The sequence below is a fragment of the Schistocerca americana genome, chromosome 8, assembly GCF_021461395.2.
Source record: "Schistocerca americana isolate TAMUIC-IGC-003095 chromosome 8, iqSchAmer2.1, whole genome shotgun sequence".
NCBI lineage: Eukaryota > Metazoa > Arthropoda > Insecta > Orthoptera > Acrididae > Schistocerca > Schistocerca americana.
Genome location: NC_060126.1, coordinates 62116608 through 62136650, shown reverse-complemented (window position 1 = coordinate 62136650; position 20043 = coordinate 62116608). Strand labels below are relative to the sequence as shown.

General features: G+C 37.1%; 1 protein-coding gene across 1 annotated transcript in view; it reads left to right on the top strand.

Moving 5' to 3' along the window:
- LOC124545529 (diacylglycerol lipase-alpha) overlaps positions 1 to 20043 on the top strand; it is a 454063-nt gene that overhangs the window by 261863 nt on the left and 172157 nt on the right. Inside the window, exon 15 of the mRNA XM_047124477.1 lies at positions 17115 to 17247. Within this exon, the coding sequence (XP_046980433.1) occupies positions 17115 to 17247 (133 nt within the window). The remainder of the gene's footprint in view (positions 1 to 17114; positions 17248 to 20043) is intronic.

Below are 20043 nucleotides of genomic sequence, written 5' to 3'. Positions count from 1 at the left end.
ATGTCTGTGACTCTTCATTGAATTTGGGTTTTGTCAGTTTGTCTGATCTGTAAAGTATGATATGTGGTGATCTGTGGTATCTCTGCTGAAACAGCACAATGCTAGTGCCCACACAAGTGTTTCAGAGCACACCGTTCATTGTACATTGTTGATGACGGAGTTCGACAGCAGACCACTCTTACATGTTTATATGTTGACCCTACAACATCATCAGTTACGATTGCAGTGGGTACAGAAACATCAGAATTCAACCATCGATTAATAGAAATGTGTCGGCTCTTCAGGCAAATCACAGCTTTGCTACACTAGGTCAATGGTCGTCTCCACAAATGGCATCATAGAAGTGAATGGTGCATCAAAATGTGCAGCGCACCACGGATGCAGGATGTTGGGAGCAGTATTATGCTGTTGGGACGTTCTCCTGTGCTTGCATGGGACATGTGGCAGTAATGGATGGAATGCTGATAGCTGTGAACCACCTGCATCGCTTCATGCTTGACATCTTCCCCAACAGTGATGTCATCTTTCAGCAGTATAATCATCCATGTCTCAGAGCCAGAACAGTCATACAATGGTTTGAGGAGCATTACAGTGAACTCACATTGATGTCTTAGTGACCAAATTTGCTTGATGTAAATCCTATGGAACACATTTGCAAATCAGCAGATCATTATTTACATGAATTACATGACCTGTGTAGAAATATAATGTCACATACCTCCACAACCCTACCACAAACTGGTAGATCCCTGGTATGCAAAATTAGAGATGTATTTCATTCCCAAGACGGACAAGCTAGCTATTAAGCAGATGGCCATAATGTTTCCACTAATCTGTGTATATATTTTCATGCATTTCATATGCCTGTATCAAATTTTAATTTACTTGTGTTTGATTAGTAATTAAAAATTTAAAAATATTATTTTTATTAAAAATTATGATTCACTATTTGTAAATAACTGTTTTATTTGATAATAAATACGTAATTTAAATAAAAGTAAAAGTAGAATTTGTGTTTTTAAACTCTGCCTAATGCAAAACACAATGTATTTCTTTTTCTATTTACCCAGGCATGTTTTGATACCTATGTTTCATTTTCTGTGGGTCTCAATTTATTTATGAAATTACTTTACTTCTGAAAATTGCTTGTTTTATAGCTTTTTATCAGCTTTCTATCATTTTGGTAGCATGTCATCTTTTTCATCCAGGGATGCACAACTGGGCAAAAAACATGTCATGCTGTCAAAATGACAAAAAAGTCATAAAAACCAGCCATTTTCACAAGTAGCATAAATTCACAAATAATCTGAGACCCACAGAAGATGACACAAATGTGTTGAAACATCTTCAACTTTTGTAGTCCTGTCTTCTCAGTTGCATGTAATATTATGGTATAGGCCTATTGGTAATTTTTACTTATGGACTGTCTGACAGCAACCTAAAAAAAAAAAAATACAATTTTAGTGCCATATGCATTTTGCCTTTATTTTCTGCAAGGCATCATCAGTGGCCTGGAATATGTACATATGTTTGCTTTTTAATTTACATTTTTGTCACTGTTCCTATAGGTTATCAACAGTTCTGGTGGTTGGTATTTCCTATTAAGTAGTAATGTTTTGAACTGTACTTACAGGTTGTGTGGAGAATTTTTTACATATTATGCTCCTGTTGCATTTTTGGTGTTGTTCTTCTTTTTATAAATGTCAGTTTGCAGTTTTTTCCCACATTCCACAGCACTATGAACTGAACGCTTGCTTCAATGCAATGTTTTGGTTTCTGTTGCCAACTGTCAAATGTTTTTGCCAAAGATCGAATGTTTTTGCCAAACTTTCGAGTATAATTATTGGAGCATCTGTGATCTGTTCGTGTATGTGTGTGTGTGTGTGTGTGTGTGTGTGTGTGTGTGTGTGTGTATGTGTTTTGGTGTGATAGAATTTTTTTTGGTCTGTGTGTGTGTGTGTGTGTGTGTGTGTGTGTGTCCAGAAGGTGAAGGGGGAAGTTTTTTTTGTTTTATCATTTCCTTTATTAAGTGTAGTAGGGAACCTGTGCTGATTTGTATTTGTTCATTTATCACATGGTTTGTTTTCTGCTATGGCTTTCTGGATGTGGAAGTTTTCTTGCATTTGTATAAGATGTTTATCATGGTTGCTTATTCTCATTGTTTTCATTTCTTGTTCCATGTTTGTAGGATGATGGTTATGGTGTTTTAAATGTTCTACAAATGTAGTATGGTTTGTTTCATACTTCCAACATCTGATATGTTCTTTGTATTGAGTTTCAAAATTCCTGCATGTCACGCCAATGTATACTGCATCACAACTTTGACATTCAAGTTTATATATTCCTGATTGTTGGAGTTTGTCCCTCTTTGTAGCTTGCTGTCTTAAGTGTGATTGGAGCGTTTGCCCAGGCTTGAATGCTTTTTTGACGCCCTGCCTCTTTAGGATGTTTGCAACTCTGTGTGTTAGTTTATGTGTGTAGGTCATGGTGTACCATCTGGTTCCTTTCTGTGTGGTGTTGTCATTGTGTGTGTTTGTTGAGTGTGTTTGTAAGTTTTCAGCTTGTGAGTTCTCTTTTATTCTGGAAATGTTGTGTTTGTTTTGTATTTGTGTTTTTATTTTTTGACTGAGCCTGTGTACCACATGTGTGTCATACCCGTTGTTCCTAGCTATTTGTATGATTGTACTCATTTCTTGTTCATAGTTTCTCTTGTTGAGTAGGATTCTGTTTAATCTATGTAACATGTGTCTTAGTGCTGCAAGTGGGGGTGGTTGGATGTAGAATGTATTATTGTGTCTGTGGCTGTTGGTTTTCTAAAGACGTTAAATGTATGTTTGTCATTTTCTTTTTTTATTGTAATGTCAAAACAATTTATTTGATTTTCTTTTTCTTTTTCAAGTGTGAATTTTATATTCTGATGAGCTTTGTTTATTTCTGAATGGAGTTCATCTATTTCTTCACTTGGCTCATCTACCAGACAAATAATGTCATCCACGTATCTGTACCAATATACGATCTTGAAACTTTCATTAGTGGTTATCTTTTCAAATATCTGATTTTCTAGATGACTAATGAAAATGTTTGCTAGTGTTCCTGATATTGGGGATCCCATGGGTAGTTCATCACTTTGTAGATAATATTCTTTCTCAAACTGAAAGTAGTTTTTTTCAGTTGTCAGTCTGAGCATATCTGTTATTTCTTTTATTGCGTCTGTGGTGAGGTTGCAGTGGGATGAGAGATTTTGTTCTATGATTTCTATTGTTTCTGTGTTAGTGTTGAAACATGTCTGTTTAAATAATGTGTTTTGCTTAATGCAGAGTTTAAAGTGCAAATTTAATTTACAAACATAGAGAAAAACATTAACAGGATTTTTCAACCTGAGCAATATGATTCCCTTAAAAGCAGAAAGTTGCTACTAACAAGAACTGAATCAGGGATGATGCTCAGCTACCAGTGGATCTTGTAAGTTACGGAAATGTTTTGTACTTTATGGTGCCTGGAAATATTCTGAGCTTCAGAGGCAACTCTTTTTAGAATTTTTTAGATTTGTATAGCACTTCATTAGCAAAATTCAAGAAGGCCAATCCATAGAGTCCCTTCAGTCCACTGGAGCTGTATCTGACTTAATGAAAGAGTGGTATTTTGTTTTACACAATATACTGTGTTAGTAATTATTAAAGACATATTAGGAAGTTCTTAACCATTTTAAATGATACAATTAACTGAATTTCAGTGACATTGTATTATACATATGCAAGAAGATGAATGGTCATTCTGAAAGAGTACCTGGAACATCGGACATAAATTGTTATCTGTGTGTCATTGTTGGGGCTTGTAGTCCAAGAAAAGTGGACGTATTTGTCATCATGGTTCTGAGAAACAACACTACACATATTCATTCCGGGACCAACACATTTCACAAGCAGTGATTGCTAATCTCATTGCGGCTGTCAGGCAAATTAAAATCAGTATTGCATCTTACATTCAAATGTGGGTCACAAGAGCATTTTTCTGGAAGAAATGATGCAAGCAAGGGTATCATTGATCAGATTTCCTGTTATACCTCCTCATGAGATCACCAAACAATGCTGTAACAGACTATTCAGCTGTAGTGTCTTTAAGTGATGACAGCAGATTCCAGATTAGTGTCATTTCTGATTGTTTGGTAGCATGTTACTGAACAGGTGAGCAGCACCCACTGGATTGTCAGGCAGCAATGTATGAGACCAACCTACAGAGACACATCTCTGTGTCTGTTCAATGAACACTGAACAGGACATGATATTTACAGCCCATCAACCAGTCTTGTCTCTTACTATTCCTAAAGCATTAGAGATATGTATTCTTCTAGCACAACATTATATATGAACACCATAGCTTACATGGTTTCCAAGACATTCACCTACACTCCTGACCAGCATGGTCATCAAACCTGTCTTTCCTTAATATTTGGGGATATGTTGTACCCATTTCTGGAATATTCTACGATCCTGAAAATATTCTTCATATGTGTAAAATTTCCACATCCATCTTTAGTAATTGCTGTATGGATGAGCAAAATGCATATCCAATAAAAAAAAGATAAAATACGTGTAATAGGAAATGGAAATAGTTGTTGTTGCTGATATCAGTGTGAAGAACATTTCGACGCATCTCACTGTATGCTAGTCTCTCTCTCCATTTCTGCATAGCTACTGCAACCTACATCCATTTGACGTTGTTCACTTTAAAAAGTCCTTGATATTCCTCTACAATTTTTCACTTTTCACTTGTATATGTAAGCATAGTGCAACTAGGAATGATATGTGGAGCAGTAACATCACTGTTAATGTAATTCTTAAGATGAAATTAATTGCTACAACGTGTTGGTGCAAGACCATAGATCAAGACAGTTTTCATTCTCCTGGGAAAACAAAAACCTGCATAACATGAATCAGTTTATGTGTATATTTCTCTAGTTGTATTGAATTTCAGTAATTGGCTTGTACATATGTTTCAATTTTAATAACTGGAGTAAAACTTTAAATGTTTAACTATTACAGGTGTCAAGACACAAAGTAGTTAATGACACTACCTACCAGTAGGCACTGATTGAAATCAATGGGGAAAATTAAATATTTGTGCTGGACTTGGATTTAAACCTGTATCTCCTGCTTACTAGGCAGATGCACTGATGACCATGCCATCCATATACAGTGGTCATCGCAACTGCATGGACTATCCTAGCATGCCTCCCATCAGATACAAATGCTCAACATATTTGCGTACTACTGCTGTGATGCCACTTGCCCAGTATCGTAGTTACTTGCGGCATTCTGCCGATTACCATAAGGGTTCGAGCATGGTGTGTATCTGCACAGCATTGATCAGTGGCTGTCCTCACATTAATTACATACATGGTGTCACTGGCATCTAATGTCATTAATTCTTTTGTGTCTTCATTCATAGTGGCTGTAGAATCAAAATGCCATCTGTTCTTTAGGACATCTCTGAAAGAACAGACACCATATATATAATTAAGGCAAGGATGGCCAAGGATCACTTTTGTGTGAGTGCACACCACATTCAAACTCTTATGGGAATCAGAAAAATGCTGTGAGTAATGAGGATGATGGGCAAGTGGTCCTATGTCAGTAATTTGTGTATAAGCTGAAATTTTGGATCTGATGGGAGGGTGCTAAGCAAGCAGGAGACCTAGGTTTGAATCCCGGTATAGCATGAATTTTCAACTTTCTCCAATGATTTAAATAAATGCCCATTATCACCTAATGTCATTAATTCCTTTGTGTCTTGATTCATAGTGGCTGCAGGATAAAAATGGTGTCTGTTCTTTCAGACATGTCTGAAAGAGCAGAGACAGCCCAATATATTTCAGGCCTCTGTGAAAGGAATGGTAACAACATCTGTTTGGTTTAAGATCCAAGATAGCATAGGAAGTGTAAACAGAGAACTTTTACATTTCAGTTGGTTGCTTGTGACTATTTATTCATGAATCACAGTAGAGTGTGTACATTAACTAACTTTTAATTGAGTGATCAGCAGTTTTCATACTGTATGAAACAATTACGCTAATGTTAGATATAATTTCTTTCCAGGATATTGCCTAAATTTCCTTTCAGATCTTGGCTAAGTGATTATTTAGTAAACCAGCAGCTTTAACTGATGCTACAAAGTTCCTGCAAATTAAATGAAAGTAAAGCAGTATACTACAATTGCCTGCAAACAGTTTTCATTTGCTCAGCTTTTGTGACAAATATTTTCTTGATTTATACAACTAGGTATGATTATAAATTGTACAGCTGGTACCAGTAGTTGCATTATTTAGCAGTGCATGGATTTCATCTTGCTTAATTGTAGACCATGTAAAGTGATAATTTGAAGTGAACCATATAGAAATCTTTTATGTGTAAGTGGTAACAGCATAGCCAAACATTTTTTTACAAGGAACAAGCTCCTCTGGAATAATTTGCTTCAATTCACCAAACATAACACATGTAATACTTAATTCAACCATTCATAAGTTCCCATTTTTAATATATTTGAACATTTGCTCCCATTACAGTAGTGTTTCTCTAAAATTAATGCAATTTTGAAATTGTGGGTAGATTATTTTCCTTAAAGAACAACATCAGAAAAGTAGTGAACATACTGGTATGGATATACTGTAATTAGACTATAAAAAAAGAGTGTTACATCACTTGTATTACTTTCAGTTATGACTAACAACTAGAAACTGCTAAAGAAAGCAGCTGTGATGTGCAGAATACTGCAATCTTTTTTCGTTCATCTCCAAGAAGAGGAATTACATTTGCTATCTTATAAAAATGTACAGTCACATGCAACCTCAGTTTGTAAAGTTTATTCAGCTTTTACTTTTCATCTTCTTACTCTCATACTTTACCTACAACTTTCAAACTAAGGAAAGGAAAAAAGTACTCATGTTTCACCAATGTAATCTGATGATAAGTCTGGCAACAAGTGTACCACATTGGTGGTGTAGCAACGATTGACTACTAGAACACTATCATTCATCTTTGATGTTACGATCTTTGACTTTGCTCTCTTTGTCTTTGTGTCTGTGTATCATTACAAGTTGTTCAACTGTATTGTGCATCTATGTTTAACTAAAGTTATTTTTTTACAAAAAATTGCTTGTTGGTAGTTTCCACCCCCTTACCTTATTATTGTTAAGACTAGAATTATCACAGAGGTATCACATAAGTAAACTGATAACCACTTTTTAAACCACATTACTATCATAAATACTCAAAGATGATTGTAAGAGCATTATCATGGGAACTTTTATGTATAAGACTGTCTATTGACATTCCAGGAGACTGTATTTGAACTGATATGCTTACAAGTAATGCTTTCAGCATAATAATAGAACATATTGGGTAGAGCTTGGATAACAGAGTGAGTAAAATCAACCAGAAACATAGGCAGCTTGTAATGGAAAGACAGTCAGTTTGTAATGGAAGTGTTTAGTAGTGAATAGGTTCATAAACAAATAACTGAAATTAATTTTTTTCCCTCCTCATTAGCCTGTATGCTACAACTGGCATTTGTGACAAGTTAAAATTGTGTGTCAACCAGAGTACACAAGTTTAACTTGTGGCAAGTGTTCAAGAAACTGAATAGTCTAGTTTAGCATTTGAAACCTGAAAAAGAGAGAGAGAGCTAATTTAAAAAGAACAGCTTCTACTTTGTAATTCTATTCACTACTCTGGGATGCTTCTACATTGTGCACTTATTCATCATGTTTTACAGATTCCATTTTTCAGCAAATTGGGACAAGTCAAATAAGCAACTCTGATAGACTAATTGCGTATACGGTACCAACAACTGACTATCACTATTTGTTTGTCCTCAAAGACACTAAACTGAATATAATGAAATTGACAGGAAAATCACTTTTTTTAAAAACAGCTGCTCCTTCTTTCTCTATTATAATAAGAAGACGCTTGTATCTACCACTTCTTGCTCAATATTTAAATTGCTACAAGATATTTTTCAAAGAATAAGAGATATCTAGACATGTAAGAAGAAAGTCCTACTTACAAAGAACATTGTAACAAAGCATGATGGTGATTGAAGTTAATGTTCAATTAAATTATTGATAAGTAACAGATTTTACTGTAAACCTATTATCCTATACCAAATTACATAAAAAATAGAAACTAATTTAAGGGAAGTATTATGAGATATGATAGACAGTAAGAGATAATAACAGATCTTTATTGGTCCAGGTAATCCTGTAGTACACAAATGGTATATCCTGTTGTAAGATAAATCAGCACATAACAAAATATAATACACCTTATTTAAATTTACATTAATTTCACTATTTTTACTTTAAATATGCATTAAATAATAATGTACAGAACATATAATGATTGTACAAATAGGAAGATAATATACTGCAAAAGCAGAAGGGGCACATACTGTACATGTAAATTACTATTTGTTTTACAGTAACATTCACATGACAGATCATTAAGTACTTAAGAGCTAGTAAAACTTATATAATACATCACCAAGAAACAGATACCAATTCCTATTTAAATACAACAGACAGTGGATAAATCAGATCATTATTCATGTATTCAGAATGAAAACAGATAGCATTGCAAATAATTTTTTCTTCCAGTGAATATATTATCATCACTGCTAGTGCATATATTTCCTTCTCAAATTGTGTAATTCTTCAGCTAATATTATTTTTGTCACTTCCTTAAGTAGATATCTATTCAAAAGCATACCTCTACATGGCCGATGTTCTGGCAATGTTGTAGATACTAATGTGCATGTGCACAGAAAGCTGCTGTTTCTCACAGGAGTAGTCCTTCCTCATTTCAAATTTTTTGAGGTAAGCTGTTCTCCCTCAAGGAGCAACAGTATGTGATGGTTCACAAACTTTAATCATACAACAGATACCAGTAAGAGTGGTTTATATTGCACATTTGTTCTTTTGTCCTTCTTATAAATGATAGTGAGCTGCTTTTTTTCTTGAGTCACCTGGATATCAGTATGCATAAGACAGAACTGCTAAACATTGGAGAAAGACATTTCCACAGCACATGCATTGCAAAGTTTAGTGAAAGTTATAGTCAAAACATATGTGGAAGTGGAACATTTTCCATTCATATTCTTTGTAAAATAGACTTAAAGTTATGTTCAAGATAGTTCCCTGCATATTTCCTACTTGTTCCCTCTCCCCACATTATTCCCATTTCTATTCTATCTATTCTTTTTTCAATTCTATTTCTTTTTTTAATTTCTCTGGATATGACTGTAAATGGATCACCCATTGGGCTTTCGTCTTTGTCATCAGTATCCATCAACACGTCCATTATATAGATATTTGTAAGGAATTTGAGCTTAAAAATATAAATATATATTAGTTTGATCCAAGTTTATAGATGACATACAAAACTGGAAGATAACAATAACACAGATATACACTGTTAAAGGGAGCAGGCAAATAGTGTGTATTCACTATTTGACTCTGTTGGGAAAGTCATGCTGATATGTCATGCACAATGCAAAGTCATTAAACCTCGTGTCGGTATGTAATGGTCATAAGTAGTTTGAAGAATTTGGACTGAAATACTGAAGAATTTCTAAAATGAATGATTCATACAATGTCAGATTTTATGTTGTTGTGAGACTTTCCAAGTAATTCATACTGAGTGTCAAACTGGAATCACCAGTGCTTTTTGTGAGTGATTCTCTTACTGGATCTGGGCTTGTTTCTTGGGAGTCTCTTGTAGCTACAATCTGTCAGTATCTATTCAGTATCTTCGTATCTTTCTGCAAAGAAAGGCAAACATCTGTGTTTGTGTCCCAGCCTGGCACCTATGCTTAATCTATCAGTAATTTTCACACAAGAATTTGATTTGTATCTCAATGAAGACTACAATACTACCAGAAAACTGTGTGAACTGTTTACTGGTTACTAAATATTGAGTGAATTAATAACTGCAAAAATCCAGTGTTTTATGCCTGCATTTTGATGCCACACAGAAAATAAAAGATGTTACATAAGGAATATGAGAAATCTATTAAGCAGTCATTAGATACACAGAACTCTAGGAGAATGCACGTGAAAATACAACTGACATAATAAACACTTCAGCACTGCCAACAGTCAAATAAAAAGTGACAATGACAACACTGTCCCAGCTTTTAGAACCATTGATTTGTTCCCTGGGAAGGACAGCAGTGTAGTTTGAGGAAGGTTAAAAAGTAAGGACAGTCCACACAGACCCCAGGATGAGAGGCAGAAGCTATTGAAGGATGAACTAAGTAGGATAATTTTACTCAAATTCTGGAGTCAAGAGAAATTTAGCAGGACAGGAAAAAAGTGAAATCAACTGTGAAATGCTATTTGTAACATGAAAAGTTAAGAGATCAATGGAAAAATCAAAATATGAACTGCTGTACTGAGTATAGGAATGTGGAATAGTTATTATGAATTGCTTCCATACACTACATGACTAGTGGGGACCATTGTTAGCTGTCTTCTAATACCACATTAACAGAGAAAACGATGCTGTATTTTATACTTGAAGCTGACTAAATGCATAGGGGGAAAAAAAAGGCATTATGCTACTTATCAACTACTACGCTACCAGTCCCTTACTAAACTATATATACCACATCAGTATTGCTGGTGATGACATAGTTACTATGAAGATGACAGTGATCCAGTGTGATGAAATTTTGTAAGTACCACAAGAGTATCTGACCACAAATATCTGTTTAATCGCTGGCTGCTGTGGCCGAGCGGTTCTAGGCACTTCAGTCTGGAACCACGCACCTGCTACGGTCTCAGGTTCGAATCCTGCCTCGGGTATGGATGTGTGTGCCATCCTTAGGTTAGTTAGGTTTAAGTAGTTCTAAGTTCTAGGGGACTTATGACCTCAGAATTTAAGTCCCATAGTGTTCAGAGCCATTTGAACCATTTGATGAATCTGTCTTCATGAAGTTCACAGAGTAAGCAAGTAAAATAAACAGTCATAAGTGGCATTGTCTCATAGAGCACAATCATGATAAAATGCCACATTCATTATCTGCACTGTCAGGTCATAGTTGGTGTACTGTGCTTACAACTATAGTGCAAACAGCAGATGGGGCATGGCTGCTAGATGAAGTTTGCATATGCAAAGTCAGAAATATAGTCCTAGGCATTCTGCATAAAACTAAATTGAATATATTAAAACACAGTTTAAGGATGAGCTTGAGTCTTCACATGGGCACAAAGATAAATATTAGTTTAACTTATAAAAGGTAGCTGCAAATTAGTGTATGTGAAATATGCAGTACAATGAAGTGAACTGACAACAGCATGTAAAAAGACAAAAAAGTGAAAGGCACTGGGCATACCAATAATGGATATAAGTAACCACAGGTGGCACAGGGCAAAGACATAATGCAATGTACTCAATCAGAAATACAATTAATGAAATTTCTAAATCTTAAACAAAGGCATTATAATGTTATGTCATTTGAAATTACAAAAGCTAGTTGCTATTGGTTGTCTGTGATGCATACAGTGCATAGTTAAGTGAACTGAAAGCAGCATGCCAAAAATAATTAAAAGGCTGCAAGCACAGTAGACTTGCCAAATCCCAGACAAGGAAACATGGGCAGCCCATAGCTGGTGGAGAAATAGAGCTCCACCAGTATGAGAGGCCAACAACAGCCCATCAAATAATGACAAACAGTCATTGGATTTAATTTCTTCTGTTCATTAAGAAATTTAGAAGGGTGGCATTTCCTGTTCCAAAATATCTTTATTTCTTTTAAAAAATTCAACAGATGTCCCTTAAATACAGTATGTACAACCTGCATATTTTAGTCTAGTAACAGTATGCCTGCACACAGCTCTCCAAATACAATTCTGCTTTGTAGATGTGTGTACCTTGAAACCAATGTTAAAATTTATGCCATCTGTCCAAAATAAAACTTCTCACAATCACTGCATTGTTTTCAATAGATGCCCAGATCAAAAATTTGTTATATTTATCACATATCTCATGTCTAAGTTCCATTTTAGAGTGTTATTTACTTGAAAACTGCATGTGGCAGTTGTGGTCTTTAATTGCTTCTCTAACTGCTGAGTAATTTGCCCATAATATGTCATCCGGAAAAATTTCTTCTTACTGTATGCTGTTTCCTGTCATCTCAAGTTTTTGTATTGCTCTTGTTTTCTTTATTTTGTTGTATGGGCATCTGACAAAGCTTTCTGTGTGACTGTTTGCCACATCTATTTGTTTTAGAATATTTAGTTTGCTTTTCTTCTTCATATTTCTTGATCATCTATCAGCAGGCAGGTAAGTTGGTGCATAATGGAAGTAAAGAAGGATCCCTTGTACCACATTGGCTGGCCTTGCAATGGGAAATAGCTTGGTTGGCACGTTACCTGAGGTTTTTAATGATGACATGGTATCAATTTTTTTACATAAATTTACAGACTGTAAAGACCAAGTCATCCACTACAAACATTACATAAATGGAAGCACTAATGACATTGATGTCATTACACAGTGGTTTTGTTCTTAACAATCTTTACAACTAACAATAGGTATACATTCCGTATTTACGAAAAACCTACAAGTACAGACAACAATGTTGCCACCCATTGTGGTGTGTTGTGTATTGTGTATTGTGTGTACTGAACCAGAGACCTACAAATGATGGAGAGGCTTCGTCATGCCGTAGCCCTCGGTGCTTCACAACCTCACAACAGGCCACAGCAGTCCACCCACCCCACTGCTGCCCCACACCAAACCGAGGTGGATCCCTTCCCCCCAGGAACATCTCACACTAGACAAGTGCAACCCCAAAAATTTGCGTGGCAGAGTAAGTATGGTGTATGTGTACATGGAGACAGTGTTTGCGCAGCAATCGCCAGCATAGTGTAACTGAGGTGGAATATGGGGAATCAGTCCGCATTTGCTGAGGCAGTTGGAAAACTGCCTTAAAAACAATGCACAGGCTGGCCGGCACACCATACCTTGACACTAATCTGCTGGGCAGATTCGTGCTAGTCCCCAATATGCCTTCCCACTTGGGAAGCAGCGTGTTAGAGCATGCAGGTAGCCGGGCAGGCCCCATTGTGGTACAAGTGATTCTTCTTTATTGCCATGATTTGCCCATCTGCCTTTACATAATCAAGAAATATGTAAGCAACTTAATATTCTAAAACAAATAGCCAACTCAGCATAATAAAACAAATAGCCATGACAAATGGGCACACAGAAAACTTGGCCAGATGTCCATCCAATAAAATAAAAAATGAGCAATACAAACACCCAGGACCATGGTGAACAGTACACAGTAAGAAGACATTTGTCCAGGTGACATAATATGGACAAATTTCTGAGCAGTTAGAGAAGCAATTAAAGAACACAACTGTCAGATGTGGTTTTCAAATAAATAAAACTAAAAATTTAGCATAGACATGAGAGAGGTGAAAAACATAATAATTTTTTTAATTTAGGCATCTGTTGTTTGCAAATGCAGTTGTGTTTGTTGATGTGTGTGTTGCTTGAAACTAATGTTAAAATTTGTGCCCATCTGTCCAAGACAAAACATCTCACTATCACTATGTAGTAAAGTACATAACTGTGCACAAGCATACTATCATTATCATAGTCTACAATATACATGTTGTACACACTGTACCTTAGGGATATCTATTGAAACTTTTGGAAGAAATAGAGATTTATAGGAGCAGGAAATGCCATTTTTCTAAACTGCTTAATAAATTTGCACCCAACATCTATTTTTCATTATATGACAGGTTGTTGTAGGTCTCATATACTGTTTGAGCTCTGAAATTGGTAAATGAACAAGCAAATATTTGCAATCACTGTTGTGGCATTTAAAAAATTTTGTATCAGTAATGGTGTATGTATTCTTACAAAAGGAACACAATGCCTATGTAGGTAAGCAGATTTAATTTACGGATGGCAGCGTAGTCCATATTACCAAAACAAATTTAATGAATTACTCAAGGTCCAATTTTTACAAAATAAATGTCATGTCTGTAGATTCATAGTTCCCATTTTATTCTGGAGGCAGCTAGTTAAAGAGGTTTGCAAGAGAAGAATGAACTACGTTTCAAAAAATTGGGGAAAAAGTAAACGTGTATGGATATTAAGCTTACATATTATGCACTAAATCTGATTTTTGTTATTTGTCATATACACTTTTAAGGCATAAAAGTATTGGGATCTGAATATGAAAATGCTAAAATCCTTGGAGAAGTCTTTTCACTATACAAAATACCATTACTGCTCAATTTACCAGTTACACTACACTACAAGGTCTGTTCAAAAACTTCCTGAACATTCATAACTACACGTCAATGGTGTGTTGGAGCGAAATGTGGTTGGCATCCCTGCGCACTCCTGTGTAACTGCCAGAAGTTTCATTGTTGTACATGTGTTAGCTAATGTTCAGTGCTGTATTGAGTAGAACATTGTGTTGCACTGTTTGCAAATTTAGAGATTGCAGAGTTAAAGGAGCAAAGCGTTTGCATCAAATTTTGCATAAAACTCAAGAAAAGTTTTACAGACACATACCAATTGATGCAGAAAGACTACAGTGATGAGTACATGAGCCAAACGCAGTGTTACAAATGTTTCACATGGCCATATGGAAGATAAAGGTGACCCTCATTCAGGACGCCCTTCAACGTCTACTGAGAATGCTCGTGTCATGAACATCAACGAAATTCATGCCAGAGGGACAGACTGTTAATAAATGGTGCTATCGGGATCTGTTGTGACACCTGCTAGAAAATGTGAGAAGGAAACTGCCTGAAATGTGGCGAGACAATTCATGGCTCTCACATCACAATATCGCACCCACACATTCATCCCTGCTGGTGTATGACTATTGCACAAAAAACGAAATCACTGTGCTGCCTCATCCTCTATACTCTCCAGATCTGCTCCCTGCAGAATTTTCTTTTATTTCCAAAGTTAAAACCCGGTTGAAAGGATGAAGATTTGCAACAATAGACAAGATAAACGAAAATCCGCAGACAGCACTTCATGTGATCCAGCAAGAGGCGCACCAAGACTGGTTCTGGAAGTTGAAATGGCATTTGGAGTGGTGTATCAATAGTAGAGGAGAGTGTTTCATAGGAGACTATGCACAATAAATAAAAGTAAGCACAGAAATACACTCCTGGAAATTGAAATAAGAAACCGTGAATTCATTGTCCCAGGAAGGGGAAACTTTATTGACACATTCCTGGGGTCAGATACATCACATGATCACACTGACAGAACCACAGGCACATAGACACAGGCAACAGAGCATGCACGATGTCGGCACTAGTACAGTGTATATCCACCTTTCGCAGCAATGCAGGCTGCTATTCTCCCATGGAGACGATCGTAGAGATGCTGGATGTAGTCCTGTGGAACGGCTTGCCATGCCATTTCCACCTGGCGCCTCAGTTGGACCAGCGTTCGTGCTGGACGTGCAGACCACGTGAGACGACGCTTCATCCAGTCCCAAACATGCTCAATGGGGGACAGATCCGGAGATCTTGCTGGCCAGGGTAGTTGACTTACACCTTCTAGAGCACGTTGGGTGGCACGGGATACATGCGGACGTGCATTGTCCTGTTGGAACAGCAAGTTCTCTAGCCGGTCTAGGAATGGTAGAACGATGGGTTCGATGACGGTTTGGATGTACCGTGCACTATTCAGTGTCCCCTCGACGATCACCAGTGGTGTACGGCCAGTGTAGGAGATCACTCCCCACACCATGATGCCGGGTGTTGGCCCTGTGTGCCTCGGTCGTATGCAGTCCTGATTGTGGCGCTCACCTGCACGGCACCAAACACGCATACGACCATCATTGGCACCAAGGCAGAAGCGACTCTCATCGCTGAAGACGACACGTCTCCATTCGTCCCTCCATTCACGCCTGTCGCGACACCACTGGAGGCGGGCTGCACGATGTTGGGGCGTGAGCGGAAGACGGCCTAACGGTGTGCAGGACCGTAGCCCAGCTTCATGGAGACGGTTGCGAATGGTCCTCGCCGATACCCCAGGAGCAACAGTGTCCCTAATTTGCTGGGAAGTGGCGGTGCGGTCCCCTACGGCACTGCGTAGGATCCTACGGTCTTGGCGTGCATCCGTGCATCGCTGCGGTCCGGTCCCAGGTCGATGGGCACGTGCACCTTCCGCCGACCACTGGCGACAACATCGATGTACTGTGGAGACTTCACGCCCCACGTGTTGAGCAATTCGGCGGTACGCCCACCCGGCCTCCCGCATGCCCACTATACGCCCTCGCTCAAAGTCCGTCAACTGCACATACGGTTCACGTCCACGATGTCGCGGCATGCTACCAGTGTTAAAGACTGCGATGGAGCTCCGTATGCCACGGCAAACTGGCTGACACTGACGGCGGCGGTGCACAAATGCTGCGCAGCTAGCGCCATTCGACGACCAACACCGCGTTTCCTGGTGTGTCCGCTGTGCCGTGCGTGTGATCATTGCTTGTACAGCCCTCTCGCAGTGTCCGGAGCAAGTATGGTGGGTCTGACACACCGGTGTCAATGTGTTCTTTTTTCCATTTCCAGGAGTGTGTTTTTGTGGACAAAATTCCGGAATTTTTTGAACAGACCTCATATACCAGAAAAATGGTCATTGAGAAAACAGAAAGTAAAATTATACAAAATTGTAACATACACATCTGAAAGTAGGAGATAATTTTAGGGGGAAAAATATCAAACCAAGGTTTTTGGACTGCCTTGTCAGTGTGTCACATTCAGAAGAGTAGTGTATCATACTGACCCCATGGCCCTCCATATTGCATCCAAATGACAGAATTGGCAGTCCTAATTGGCCCGACAGGGCCAGTAGAGAGAGCTTTCACTGTAGCTTTAGCAATGTGTTGGTTTCATGTCATGTGTAATTGATCTGAACACCTGCAAATATTCCAAATACAACTTTAATCTTTGGTAATTGTATCATTCTCTGTTGAAGAATGTTTTAACATATATGTGTAATATTCTTAAATTGTTGAGACACATTTTTCACAGTGGTTACTAACATGACAACTGTTCCAAATGCACACAGGCAGGTGCTGAACAAGCACGAGCCTGTCTACCAGGCCGTGTGGGCGAACACGACTGACTTTGATGAGGTCCTCATCTCACCAGTCATGATACAGGACCACATGCCTGATAACGTGCTTGATGCTCTCAATAAGGTATGTCACCACTGCAACCAAAAATTTTGTGTGTCGCCTTTTTCATCTGTTTCATCAGTTTGTTTCGAAACTACTTCTCATAATGCAACTTTCCATACTTATTTACAGACTTGTAGCACTATTTATTTAATTTTCTCTGTATTGTCAACAGATGAAAATAATTTATCCCTTTTTAATGTCTATAAGCAGTTACTTACATTGGTACATATTCTTCAGGAAATCAAAATATTAGGTGCTAGAAAAAAAGAAGCTTAAAATCATTGATTAACATTTGGGTATGTATTACATACTTCCATTATGCTGCCGTCTGACTGTAAATAGTCTCTTGGTCGCTTCTTCATTTTCATGAATCACTGAAGAAGAGTAAAATGTATTGAATATATTGTGCAGAAAAAGTATGAATAACCTGATACTGCATTGTAAATGCTATGATATAAAGCAAAACAAAACCCAAGTGCATTTGGTACAGAAATCAATGACAACATTGTATTCCCAATAAAAATACACATAAGAGTAGGGATTTTTGATGCTGAAATGTTACAGAAATCTTGACAATATTAGGAAAAGGATAGACTGTTCCTCACCATAAAGAATTAGTTGCAGACAGGCACAATGAAAATATTGTTAGACATTATAGCTTTTGTCCAAACCATTCTTTAACAAAGAAAAACACACACACACATTCACACAAACAATCATATCTCATGTACACATGACCACTACCACTGACAGCTCCGTCTGAAATTCATTCCAACTGGAGCTGCCAGTGATAGCACAAAAGCTGTAATGTGTATTAGTCCTTCCATTGTGCCTGTCTGCAGCTCAGTGGGTTTTCCTTATGGTGAGTAGCAATCTGTCCTTTTCTTAATATTGTTGGTGTTCCAACCCATAGCTTCCATTGTTTGTAGAAGTCAAGAGTTTTATGACCTTAGAGTCCATCGGGAATGATGACAAGAAGTATTAAAAGAGAGAGATGCCAACAGTTGTAAAATATAGAATTGGTTGCTTTAAATTATTTAGTGCTACTTGTGCAGGTGTCTTTAATATGGATTCTTAGTTGTCATTGTCCGATTTTTTTAACTGTTTATTTAATTTTCAATTTCTTGCAGTTTGCATTCTCTCTCTCTCCTTATCTTTTGATGTAAAGAGTCTCAGTTAGGAAAGCTTAAAACTGAATTTGGCTGCTGTGACTGTTTTGGATACTTTACAGTGTTCCTATGAAAAGTTTCACATTTTGCTATCAATATTAGCATCAAAACATTTAGTTATGCCACTAATCATCAAGTTGTTTTACAAATATGAACTGCATGGAAATTATTTTACAGAGTTGCATTTTTCTGATATGCACTTTATATTGGCCAAAAGCATGAAATGTATGTGTGTTGCATATTGATGTGTTTGCTTTTGATCTGAAGCACGGTAGATCCAGTGTCATAGCTTGGCTTGTGTGATTTTTATGGCAAATGTATATAAACAGTTTTCAATAATTGCTTACGAAAAATATTATTTTATCATAATGTTGGCTGTATATTTAGCTGTTTGGGATTGATGCATTTGTGACTGTGCATGTTTTGAAAATTCTCCAGAAGCAAAAGTACTGAAGTGGAGGAAGGGTGGGGGATATTCACAAAACATCATTGGGTTACTGTGTTAATATCATATCCCTCATTCAAGAATACTGGCCATATGTATCTCAGAGGATAATGTTTTTTGTAAAAAAAAAAAAAAAAAAAAAAAAAAAATAATACAGTTTAGCTATTGATAAACAGAGAAAAATAACACAGTTCATCAGACAATATGTGATTATAATGATAAATAACATTTTAAGTAACTGTCACATGAGTTTATCAGTAAAGTTTGTTGTAATATTTGCTTTGGAAACCAACTTAATGGTTCACAAAATTTCTTACTGATTACAGTTTTAATAAGGAGACATTGTCTGCATTGTAGGTAATTTCTCACTCGAAGCGTTTCTCTGCTGAGGCAGCTCGACCCCACACAAATTGTATACAGTCAGAGCCGAGCTGCCCTGATTACAATGACACAAGGTACAGTCTTATCAAAGTGCACTTCTACCCCGTATTTACTTCCTTCTTCAGAGTTTTTCTTTTTTAATATGAATACTCTCTTACAATTTTTGTTCCCAGTCATTACCCTTACATGTGTTTATAGCAAAAGTTCCAACTTTACATCTTTTTTCTATCCTATAAATTGTAATAGGCAAACCTTATCCATGCACAAATACAAATTATGGACTGGATCAGAATATTCATTGGCAGATAAGAAACTGAATCTTATCTCAGAAACAAAATTTGAAATTTGTGTACAGAACGTTAGCTGTGTATTAATTATGATTTGCTTTTTTTATTATTATTATTATTATTTCTTCTTTATATTTCTACTGCACCTTAAACCCTGTTTGCACATGTATATTATTTGTTGCCTAATATATGCATGGTGTGTAGCACTGTAGATTGCAGAGAGTGGCTTTGAACAGGTCAGCACAGCACTCGAGCCAGCAACACACTCTGTGATTCCACTGTGAGAGACACTTGCTCTTCTGCGCAGGCCCATGAGATCGACAGTTGCTAAGCAGGTAAGTGGAGATTTCTGTGGGTGTGCACACATTTACACGCCTGAGAATATGTAAATATAACACTGCTGCAGCTTGCTTGGTAGCATGAGTAGCTCATTTTTCTTTGAAGTATGTGGATAACATTGCTCTCATATTGTTCAGTTAATTAATTTATTCAGTAATCTAATTAGATTTATCTATGTTTTTTGGCTGTAACAAGA